This window comes from Ammodytes marinus (genome assembly GCF_949987685.1).
Source record: "Ammodytes marinus genome assembly, chromosome: 10".
Lineage (NCBI taxonomy): Eukaryota > Metazoa > Chordata > Actinopteri > Uranoscopiformes > Ammodytidae > Ammodytes > Ammodytes marinus.
The window spans coordinates 26,401,488-26,413,656 of record NC_137214.1 but is presented as its reverse complement, the minus strand read 5'-3'; the positions used below and the strand labels follow the sequence as shown (position 1 = coordinate 26,413,656).

The 12,169-nt window shown below is 39.6% G+C and overlaps 2 protein-coding genes across 2 annotated transcripts in view; one reads left to right on the top strand and one right to left on the bottom strand.

The window, feature by feature from the left end:
• The window catches only part of shtn3 (shootin 3), a gene marked incomplete at both ends in the record, with an annotated part of 30,309 nt that extends 26,053 nt beyond the window's left edge, over positions 1-4,256 (bottom strand). The window contains one exon of the mRNA XM_080036098.1: positions 4,185-4,256. Coding sequence (XP_079892224.1) covers positions 4,185-4,256 — 72 coding nt within the window. The remainder of the gene's footprint in view (positions 1-4,184) is intronic.
• Positions 4,257-6,182: 1,926 nt separating this feature from the next.
• Positions 6,183-11,925, top strand: gm2a (ganglioside GM2 activator). The gene is made up of 4 exons (XM_080035031.1): positions 6,183-6,420; positions 7,119-7,271; positions 8,838-9,020; positions 9,816-11,925. Exons 1-4 carry the CDS (start codon positions 6,316-6,318, stop codon positions 9,969-9,971), a joined length of 597 nt encoding a protein of 198 aa, XP_079891157.1. The 5' UTR covers positions 6,183-6,315; the 3' UTR covers positions 9,972-11,925.
• Positions 11,926-12,169: the final 244 nt, after the last annotated feature.

The window sequence follows — 12,169 nt, the reverse complement described above, 5'->3', positions numbered from 1 at the left end:
GGTTTCTTTAATCCTATTATGACAGTAAACTGAAATATCCGTGTGTGTTGGACATTATTAGAATACATTTGAGGACGTCAACATGGGCTTTGGAAAATTGATCAACATTTTTCACCATTTTCTGACATTTTACGGACCAAAACACTAATCGATTAATAATCGACAGATTAATCGATTATCAAAATAATCGTTAGTTGCAGTCCTACTTCCGCATTGTATGCTGGTAGAACTCGCTGTGGGTGGGGATTGGGAAGAACTAAACGAGGTGGACATGTGGTTGTAGATCCAAAACTGCAAGATATTTGTCAAATGATCATGTGAATTAATACTGTACAAATGTAAAGTTAGTACAAAATGTAAACCATACTATGTTCATGTATACCTCTTTACTTAAGATTCCATGTAATTCTTCTTTTTACAAATAGAACCAAACAAACATTTGAATTGGAATAAATTATTTGACCTTGTCTGCTTCTTATGCAGCCCATTTGTTGTCCAGGACCCAAGGTTGAGAAACTCTGAACAAAAGACTTACAAGACCGCTATGCAGGCTTTGAATGCATCTTTAGAGCGCTTTTAAATGGAGAGCAGCCTCTCTCTCCCCTGGAATCCTCAAATACTCCACAGACATAATAGAGCAAGAATGACTGGAAAAATACAGACAGCTAAACATTCTGCCTTGGGACTCCAGACTAGGAAAATGCACCACAAGGAGTTTTGCTGTGCACCATATTTCCATAAAAACATTTATTTGTGTTGCTGTTAAAGGCTGTATTGCCCTTCTCCATCCTCTAAAACTGTTCCCTTCACTCCATCACTTCTGATAACACATTGACTCTCTCTGATCCTGATGACTTGGCAGCTGCCCTAAAAAAAAAGCCAAAAAGGTTGCAACTACCCATTTTCACACCCACAGGATCCACAAGTTTCAGTGTGCTATATTTAGGATGAGAGCAGCTGATAAGCCTGAACTCGATGTTGGAGGGATGAAACTAGTGTGACAGCAGAAGCAGCAGCAGCGGGAGAAGTCACTGAGGTTAACAAGTGCAAACATCACATCCATTTTGACAACTCCTGGGTGGAAAGGAAAAAATATGCATCAAACTTTGAAGTTAATTAACCAAAAACCTTAACTTGATTTAGTCAATGAGTCAAATCTAAATGTTGGGTTTCCAATTTTGGAATTGGATGGGATAGATTGTTGGAGGGGATATATTGTAAACATTTTAAAATTATATTGTTTTGGAGTTAATATAGTATTCTGATTCTAAATCAATTTAGTTTGTCATAGACAATGCTAGGTGATTGACGGCCGGAGGCTTGGTCACAGATACAAATATCCTAGTATCAGTACAAATGATACACAACTGTTAGAAAGTAGCATATACATTTAAGGAAGTAATCTAAGATTCATGTATTTCAGTGAGAAATCAAATGGGTTTGAAACAGCAGTCCCACAAAGCACAAAATATGGTTTTGAGTGCGATTAAAAAAGCTTCCCAGCTATACTTTTTCTGCTGATCCCAAGCCTTCCCTGGTATGCGTGCCAGCTCACCCAGAAAGGGCAAGGAAGACCTGATTTGTTTTCTGCTCTGCTCTTTGTGGGTTTTCATCCTTTTTACCAATGCCATCTGAGTTCAGGTTAACAAGGGAATGACATCATCGTCTCATTATTGAACAGAACTGAAGTTGCTTTCTCTTTACTTCATTGGACAGAGAAGCACTGCCGTTCTGAGCGGCCCGCAGTCAATAGTGGAGTATCTGCAGTGCTGCTGTGCACTGCACACGCTTCACTTCCAATGGTAATGGGAACTCATAAAGCACTCGATGACCTCCCTGGAAGCAAAAGTTGTAGTAGTACAAATACTGTAGAATCTATGGCTTCGTAATAGTTGAAATGTTTACCTTTGATTGTCCTGCAGGCCGGTGCAGTGATATTAAATATAAAAGACGATGACAAAACGCATCATTACTCCAAGTGTTGTTGCAAATAGACTGATGTCATCCGATCATGTCATGACAGTTAGCTAAAATATAATAAATTGCCAGGCAGTGTTTTTTTTTTTTTGGCCATTTTTATGCTTTATTGATAGTGTAGAGACATAGTTGAAATGGGGCAGAGAGGGGAGTGACATGCAGAGTACGACCGCGGGCTGGAATCGAACCCGGGTCCGCTGCTGGCCAAGGCCCATGGGGGGGACGCCCTACCAACTGAGCTAAGGGCGCCCCTTAGGCAGTGTTTTTAAGCTCTGGACCAACGCTGTTGCATGTTTCAAAACTAAGTTTAACGTTGGACTAGGAGAGAAAATGTACTACTGCATAAGCTAACCAACCCAAACGATTGTAACCAGGAGATGAATGGCCATCTCACATTTGTATGTGTGAGTCTGAAACAGGGCTTATACCATTAGATTTAAACACTGAGAAATGTGTTTGAGAAATTATTTTGACAGTGTGAAGAACACTGCTGCTGCAGTGTACTCGGTGGCCTTTCAAATCCCTTGCTGCAGCCAGGTCAAGCCTTTATTTAATGACGCATTCAGGCAATCTTTGTCCCCTTGTGATGCATTCTACATTACTCCTGGAATTAGTTTCTTTTTTGTTTTGTTTTTATAGAGTATGTTTCCCTCATGAACACGGAATCTTTGGCTTGTTACTTGGTTTGATGGATGGATCATCAATCCTTTTATCATCGTAATTGTCCTAATGTTGCCACGTCGTTCTACAAATAGCGGTCAACATTTCGTCTGCCACAAAACCAAGCTGAAATCCACTGATAAAAAGGACATAAAAGGACAGTCAGAATTCAGCCTCCAGCAGCAGGAAGAAGCACTTGGCCCACTTTCTCCCCAGCGTATACCTGCAGTCTCACACACTGTCAGCTCACATTTCCCCTGAGAGAGCACAGTGAAGGCAGACACCAAGGCACTGACGCTGACAGGGTGAGCGGTACAATTCCCTCTATCGCTCATTCTGTACAAGTGTTGACGAAACGCCTTCTCTTAAAATTAGAGGTGCCGCTGCCATACTGAACTGTCAAATTGAAACTACTTTCAATGACTATTCAGTTCCTAGTAACTTGATAGCTACAACAAAACCAACACTGATAGGGGATGCTGGTCCAATTTATTCAAAGCCAGGGTTGCTAGTTCCGTTTCCTTTTTATAGGACAATGGATGGAGCAAGGCACTACCACTGACCGGGTTTAAGGGTTTGAATCCCAATGCAATGCAATGAGAAGAGCAAAGGTTATCTTAATGCAGGTCAATGACCAGAGCAAGGCATTAACACACTCCTAGGGTTGGGGGTTCAATTTCCAGTACTTGTTTTTACCAACATGGGTCAGATTTGTCAACAACGTGTAAGGAAAGGAAAGGCAGGGTTGTTAGCTATATTCCAAATGTGGGACTGTGCAAGGAGAAGAGTTCAGCTCCTCATTTAACTCAAGGAATGAAGCAAGGCACAAGACTTTGGGTTTAATGTCCTCCATAGGTCAAAATGTGGAGCCACTCACTAACACATATCACAATGGTTTGGACATTAATTTGGGGGATACTTAAGTGGGTAAAGCAAGGCATTATCACTGTAAGGAGTTGTGGGTTGAGTTCCTACCACCTTATTTTAGGTGTAAACTCCTCTAACAGACAGCATCAGAAGCAACTGCGGAAGTGATGAAGGTTTTGGTGTGTTAAGAAAAATCCATGGAGACAGATGAGACATTTTTATAGAGTAGCCTACTTCTGCTAAATATCAGTTTGAACCCGAGGCGATGCTCTTTCTGTGAAGACCGACGGATATGGACACACAGCCTAAAAAAAGACTGTCACCATATTTCTTTCCAAAAACGATTAAAATCTATTTAGATATCACCCATGAAACTTCCCCATGAAACCGTCCTGACCTATCTCTTCGATAATGGGAAATCATCCCTTTTCCACTCCGCTTAAATATCGAGAGGAGCGACACAAATTTAGGGAGGGGTCCGGCTCTTTCATGTCTACAATATAACCTCGAGGAGAAGCCGGCCGGCGAATTATACCGGCTAAATTAGCCCACACAATGTACCATCTGGAAAGACACAAAAGCCATCTTTGGACACGTTAGAATGGTTTTAAATGCAACATTAAGTGGATAGAAGGCATACATGTGAGCTGTTTTAGATTTTCTTCTTCTTTTAGGTTTACCTCTGTTTGTGTGTGTGCGCCCCTCTCCTCCTCGCATCCCTCCATCTGCGCCGACGATGAGCAGGGAAGCATTTTTCGGGAAAAAGAGAAATGAGATATTCCAAACTCTGTCTTTTTACAATCAGATTTTCAAAATAAACTAAAAATTACGCAGGTGTCCTTTCTAGCAGCACATATGTCTGGATGCGAGCCAATTCAATTTTTTCTTCCCTCGAACACATGGGCTGGATGGAGAGACGCTCAGTGCACTGATGACACGATCCTCCTCCTCCTTTCACTAACAGCATCATCTGGCTCCCCTCCTCCTTCCGTCGTGCTGCAGGCACACTAGGACCAAACCATTTGCGTAGGCCTACGCTATAGCGAGATATTGATGATTGAGAATAGTTCTTCTGACTGACATTATGAACTGATTCTTTGTCATTTTGAATTTAATTTTGCTAGTCAGTGTTTCACTGAATGACCCCTTTATTATAACGATCACACGTAGAATAGCATTTTTTTGCTGACCCCACGATGGGAATCAGGGTGCGTTCAAGAGCTGATAGGAGAGTCGAGTGCTAGAACATCGTTGCATTCATGTTAAATGTTGTAGCATTTTTTGTCAACAGTCGTGTCTCTTTCTGTCCGTTTTAATGTTAAATGTTGTAGCGTTTTTTGTCAACAGTCCTAGTGTCTCTTTATGTCCGTTTTAACTTATTTTGTTTTCAAGAGATCCCAGGCAGATTGATTGTATGTTTTGTTTTATGTTAATACTGGCCTGTATGACAGTTAATGGCCAATAGGTAGATATATTGTCTAGCTGTTACATTATTATAACTGTAATATGCATATCATCTCATTCATCAACACTATTTGAATTATAATCAAATGTAGGTTAAACATATGGTCTGATTTTAGTAGGCTATAATAGAGCATCTGTTTAAAACAGGCAATAAGTCATTCAGTAGGCTAACATAAGTAGCCTATAATAGGCTATCTTATCCTTTCACAGATCAGATCACAAACACTTTGCCACATGGATGTATTTTCGTGAATAATCAGCTAAACGATTTTTAGAAACTGTTTGGAATTGCTTCCTCCTGAGGCCTCAGATCAGCTGCAAAGGTCACAGCCTTTGACACTGAGCTGTGTGTGTGTGTTTGTGTGTGTGTGTGTGTGTGTGTGTGTGTGTGTTTGTGTGTGTGTGTGTGTGTGTGTGTGTGTGTGCGTGTGTATGAGTTTCGTATACCTACACTGACATCTACAGGCTCTAACTTGCAACTACACTAGAATATCAACCATTTGCCAGGAAACATTCATAGATAGTAAACATTGCAAGGCTTGTACACTGTAACAGATTACACGCCTATAAATAATGTGTGTCTGAATTGAGGAAAAAAGAAGATATTTCTGGTCCCCTCATAAATAAAGAGTGATTAGTTTGATCTGGTTTCTGACCATTTGTATAAACCAAAATGAAACAGAGCTGTTTTAAATACAAATATACAGTATGGTCAATATCTTATGACTTGCCCAAGGATATCAAATAAAACATTGATAAATTAATGGAAGACACAAATACAGATCTACTAAATAAATACAATGTAGCCTAGGTTAAATGAAGTTTAATCAATGTAGGGCCTACCCTTCCCCAACATGCAAAAATAAATGAAATACAAACACGTGTCTGAAATGGTAATTGTATTTTTTTCTAATGTCATTTATACCATTGAATGTTCAAATACACATTAAGTTCATTCTTAGCCTAAAACAGGTTTACAAATTGTATTATTTTTGCCATATTATTTGACTACAGAATAATAATACAAAACAACATTACAGATTCAATCCTACAAAAATTACAGTACACTCCATATTTTATAATTTTTGTATTCTTTTTAAATGTGCAATAACAGTATACATAACAACAACCAATGACACCAAGGCTTCTGGATACAAGGATACAAGTGACATGACGGTCACGTGACAGACTGGGCGGCAGAGTAAACACGGAAGAGACTGCAAGCGCTGCAACTTCAGCGGTTCCTCATTCAGGTCCCGTTAACGCTCCGTTTAACGGCTTATCGCCTCAGCGGACTGATTTCTCCCCTGTTTCGCTTCGGGATCTGCGTATCTCAGAGACAACATAATGGATAGACTGCAATATGTGACGGTCGCTCTGAGCCTGGTTCTGGCTTTAGTGTTGACTCAGGTGGACTGCAGCACAGGACTGAAGAGGGTCACCAAGGCACAGGTGAGACCACCACCACAGCAGCAGCCAGAGACTTTGAAAGAGTGCTTTGGGAATGGAAGTGATCTCTATTTTGAAATTGAATGTTTTGCATTGCCTTTTGACCTGTACACATGCAAATATGTGCATGTCCTCTCTGCCTTCGCTGCAGGAAGTAGTCTGAAAACATGCTCCACTTATTATTTAAGGGTAGGCTATATACTATGGCATAAGTGGTGTAGTGGGCCTACAGTGATTTTGTACAGGGAACATTATTCAATAGGGGATATTGTGCTATGGAAGTATGCTACCCCTGACATCTTAAAGGTAGGCTTATTTAAGTGTCACAATATGCTACTGTTACTGAGGCTTACAAGACATAATATGTATTAAATTAATACAAACACATAGTTGATACTAGAATCAAACAATCAGGTCTTTTTTTTCCTTTGTGGGATTGCAGACAAAGATAGGCCTACACAGATGTGATGGATTAGGCCTACTTGTGTAAGGTTTCAAGTCTGGGCAAGTTGATTTTCTGGGAATGAACTAAAACCTGTCTGGAAGGTCGGCAAAACACATTCAGAAATCTGAATTACATCGTTACACTTGGACACAGGAATTTGAAATGTCTATTATTTGTATTTTAATAGCCAAACATTTAGGGAAACACTGGTGTTTGTTGACTGACTGTGTCATGTGTAACTGTGTGTGGTGTGGAGGTTCGGGGCTTTGACTGGAAGAACTGTGGGAAGCCAGATGACCCAGCTGTACTGAAGACTCTGACTGTGTCTCCGGATCCCATTTCCATCCCTGGAAACCTGGCCGCTTCCGCTTCTGGATCCACTTCTGTGGAGATGGCTGCTCCTCTGTCGGTGAGTACACTGACCCTGTCCTTAAAATGGGATTCCACCCGGCCTACTGTTGTTGTTGTCAATGTCAGAAGGGCGCCTCAGGGTGTGTTCAACTATCTTTAGAGCCTTATTCAAATAGATGACTTAGTTTTTAGTTAAGTGAGTTATAAGGCAATGATTAGCTCACTCACTGGTATTCCTGCCTTGTTTGAGCTTGAGAATACAATGTTTCTCAAAACTCGAGTGAAATGTTTCTGGATTCATGTGAGCGCACAGTGTTGTGTACTTTGAACTGAGCTGTGATCAACAACAGACAAAGTGCAACTCATGAGGTTCTTTCTATCAAAGACCCATTCAGTATTCCGAGAGAAAACTTGGAAATTAATACTATGTTTATCCTTGGAATGCCCTAAAGTTATGTTGTCTAAATGGAGTCTGGGTAATGGTGTGCTTTGTGTATTTAATCGAGTTGTAGAAGGCTCAGGAATCTTGTGCGGTTTGTGGTGCAATGTTCCTGTTTGTTCTCTGATAAGTCAGCATGAAGGTCTGCAGGTTGTTGTTTGTTTATCCAGCAGTAGTTTTATGAGCCACCACTTCTGCCTGTAAAGCGGCATGTGTGTGTGTGTGTGTGTGTGTGTGTGTGTGTGTGTGTGTGTGTGTGTGTGTGTGTGTGTGTGTGTGTGTGTGTGTGTGTGTGTGTGTGTGTGTGTGTGTGTGTGTGTGTGTGTGTGTGTGTGTGTGTGTGTGTGTGTGTGTGTGTGTGTGTGTGTGTGTGTGTGTGTGTGTGTGTGTGTGTGTGTGTGGCTAGCAGGGATTAGAAACCACCTGACTCAGTGGGTTTCATGGTTTCATATCATATACTGTATACAGTTTTGACTTTGATCACATGTACAGCAGTAAAAGCAAAACTACAACACAGCTTCCAAACTGACCTACTCATCATCTGCTCTGTATAAGAATTGTATTATTGTTTTGCTGTTATAGAAATGTTGACATCAAGACTGTAAGGTGCTAATACAGTATAAATGAACCAATATAAAGAGCCTGCTTAAAGGAACAGAATACACCACCAGATACATAAAAGATAGGTTTTTAGTTTTTGTCACAGTGCAAAATGATTTGGATTGAAATGTGTCAGGTCTCTGAACTCCCTTTGACAACCAGAGTGAGGTGAAGTTATGTTACTAAGAACGTTATCACTTCTCTCTGATAGCAGAGACTCTCTTCCTCTTTCTCATGTGACTTTCTCAGATCCCAGCTCAAGGTCTCCTCTGTGGTCACACTTCATTCTTTAATCATTGTAAACAGTCTTGTTGTTCCTCTTTTCGGGTGCTGTATCAGTGAAACCAACATCTCCCACTTGTCAAATCACATTCTCTCATATTTTGAGTTACATTTTTTTTTACTTTTTAGCATATATTTTTCGTAGTAAGGCAACTTTATTTAGCATAAGAAGAACATCATTCCTCTTTCTTTTTTTCTATATATACATTTTACTTGAGGCTGCATAATTGTGGACGAAGATCTCATAAAAGAGCCTTCAAACCGATAACAATTAAGTCAAACTTTTTCTATACCCCCCATCAGTTGAATGTGACCCTGGAGAAGGAGGTGGCAGGTTTCTGGGTGACGGTCCCCTGTTTGGAGGAGATAGGCAGCTGTCACTATAAGGACGGCTGTGATCTTCTGAACCAGCTGATCCCCCCCGGACAGGACTGTCCCGAACCACTGCACACATATGGACTGCCCTGCCACTGCCCATTCAAAGCTGTGAGTCTTTTCCACTGAGTCCTTTGTTGTCCCTTGTTGAATGCTTACAGAAATGTTGTGTATGATGACATGTTTCATGAGCGTGGCAAAATAAACATTCATTCCACATATTTTTCAATTATAATATGTTTTCAGCATTCAGCTAAAATAGTTGAAATACATAATTTGAAGATAAAAACATATTTTTTTAGCATCCAGACCTGCGTTAAAATACAAACCTACATAAACACTGTTGCTATCCGTGACATTTGGATGAGCCTAAAACCTAGTGAACTAACTGAATGGGTGGTATTCCCCTATTTAAGGTGCACTATGTAACTTTGGGTGTGTCAGGAGTGAACATTGTCTAAGGTAAATTCCTATAACTGAATAAACAAACTTTCCTCACAAGAGAATTGGATCCCTGCGACACTGTTTGCACTTAGAAAGCTACCTGAAAAGAAACTGTTTCCCTGCTGTTGTTTACAGGAGCAAGGCCCATAGTTTTACGTTCGGTTACAGGTGCCTTAAAATAATTTAGTTTTAATTTATGATGAAAGTAATATTCAATACTAACAATTACATGTAGAGAAAATATATTTAGTAAACTAACTGCAGGATCTGCAGATGTAAACAAATCCCCTTCCCCTTGAAACTGCATAGTGCACCTTTAATGAAATAGCAAACAGCTGTTAGAAGTGGATAAATAGGAACTTATGTACACGTTTGAGTGCCAAGAATGCCCCTGATTTTTTTAAGACCTCCTGCTTGTCTGAACAAAGTCTTAACCCCCCTTCTCTTCCTCCTCCTCTTTAGGGTGCGTACTCTCTGCCTCAGTCTGACTTCTACTTGCCCTACATGGACCTGCCCTACTGGCTGACCAACGGGAACTACCGTGTACAGGGCGTCCTAGGCAGCCAGGGCAAAGAGCTGGGCTGCCTGAAGATCGCCCTCTCCCTTCACTCGGACTAGACCAACACCAAACAACTGTCAGAAGGATTCAAGTCTTTGTTCATTTGCACATAAAAGTGATTTGGGGGAAAAAAAGACATACTGTAAGTTGCACAAAGCACTGATGAACATTTCACATTTTATACATAGACTTGTATGTAGTTATCGTTTAGTTTCTACATTGTGATGGCCTGTGTCAGTTCACCCGGAGAAAAACAAGATTTCTAAGAAACCAAATTTCTAACAGGATACAAGAACTCCTGCAGGCACACATGATGCAGAGTTCCCACAGGTCTTTGAAATCCTTGAATTTTCCATTCAATCTGTTTGTTTAGATCCATCTGAGCCATCAGTGTACAGTAACAGTACTCTTCTTTTTATCCAAGAGTGAGAAGTAATGACTGACTAAGATTTTTCAAGAGCTGAAGAAATGACAAGTACTTGATAAATATTTCCTTTCATTTAAAAAAAAAAACACCAATACATTTTATTTTTATTTTTGAGAAAGAGTAGCAAAAAACATTTGAGTTTCACCCCCTATTTTTTACCGTGTCTCAGTCTCTTGTTGCAAGTTATAGGCTACACATTTTGAAATTAGAACCATAGTCACATTCCTTTTTTTTGTTGCTAATATGGACAACAGTGTGACCTTTGTTCTATGCAATGGGAATTCCAGGAGTTTTATCTAGTTAAGGTACGTTTGAAAAAGGTGGCATGCGTAAAAATGTGGATGCCTTCTTCAGCAGCATGCTGCTCTTTTATTAACTGAGGTGTGTGTGTGTACGCGTGTGCGTCTGCACAGGGAAACATTGTAATTTCATGCCGTTACTCTCAGAATATTGATAATGGAGTCAATCAGTTTCTTAATCACTCAACCAAAATGCTAAACCTTCATTGATCCTGTGGAAACTTAAACTAGCTAAAACTAAAACCAAACTTTAAAAAAATTACCTAAATAAAAACCTAAAATAGAAACAACCAGTTGCTCAGAAAACAAAGCAGAAAATGCAAATGGTGTAGTACGTTCATAGATAGAAGCAGAGGGGAGCTTCTCAAATGCAGGGAAGTAAACTGAACATTCTTCCACTTCTGTGCCACCCGTTTGTGTACCCAATTTACTAAGTTCATATTTGTTTCCTTTGTATAGTTTATCACAGGCGTTCAGATGATCTCTGTTTGTCGTTTTAGAAATTAAAGGGAGTTTAAGGCCAATCGTTCTACTGTTTAAAAAGGATGAAGCGATGCTTGCAGTTTCATTAGTACAGGGTAAGTGTGATGTCACAGAGCCACCATTAGAGGGAGAGCTTTTCGTGCCAAAACATCATTATTTCATTCATGCGGTCACACAGACCTCCTCGTGCCTCGCTGCCTGCTGTCTGTAGATCACTGAAACATTGTTTTTAATCTCACTTTGTTTGAATGCGGAAACAAAAGTATCTGCTTACAGTTCTTTTGTTTTTTTATGATGAAATGCCCTTTTTACTATCCTTTTTATAGTTATAATGGTCTCCATACATGCTTGTGTGCTTTGTTATTTGATTTAAAAGAATAGAAAGTGCTTTCAGATATTTGCTTTAATCATGGCCATGTATTGTTTTGTTTTTGTACTTTCTTTGTAATCGGGGTGTTTTGTAAAATGGCTTTGAGCTAATTAGCAGAAGCTCTGCTGGGAATTAAGCAGCGCTGATCTCATTCATTTATATAATATAATTAATAGCATGTATGAGATATTTTTTCATGTGATTTTTATTATTTTCATCAATCTCAGTGTTTTTACTAAGTGCCTGATTAAATATGTAGGAGTAATCACATCAGTCAGAATCATTAAACAAGGGGAGATTGATATTTTTAATTAGATTTTTTGCCTGATTTTTAATTTAAGTGTTCTACAGTGTTTATCAATGATGACGAATGACAAAATCAGTGTCATGCCTGTGATGACTTCTACACAGTGTACAGTTTTAAATACAAATTATTCCACAAACATTGTCTTTCTCAAATATTTATGATTAAAAAGCCAGTTATTCCGAACTAAAGAACCCACTAGTAGTAGTTAGTGCTTCATATTCCTAATACTGATGCAAATGAATAATTCAACTACTACTACTACTAGTACTCCTCTTCCTCCTCATGCTCTTAGCACTCCTCATCCTATTGCTACCAGTGAACTCCACCGGTGTACTTTTTATGAACTCTAACAATATGTAGTGCTTTGAAGT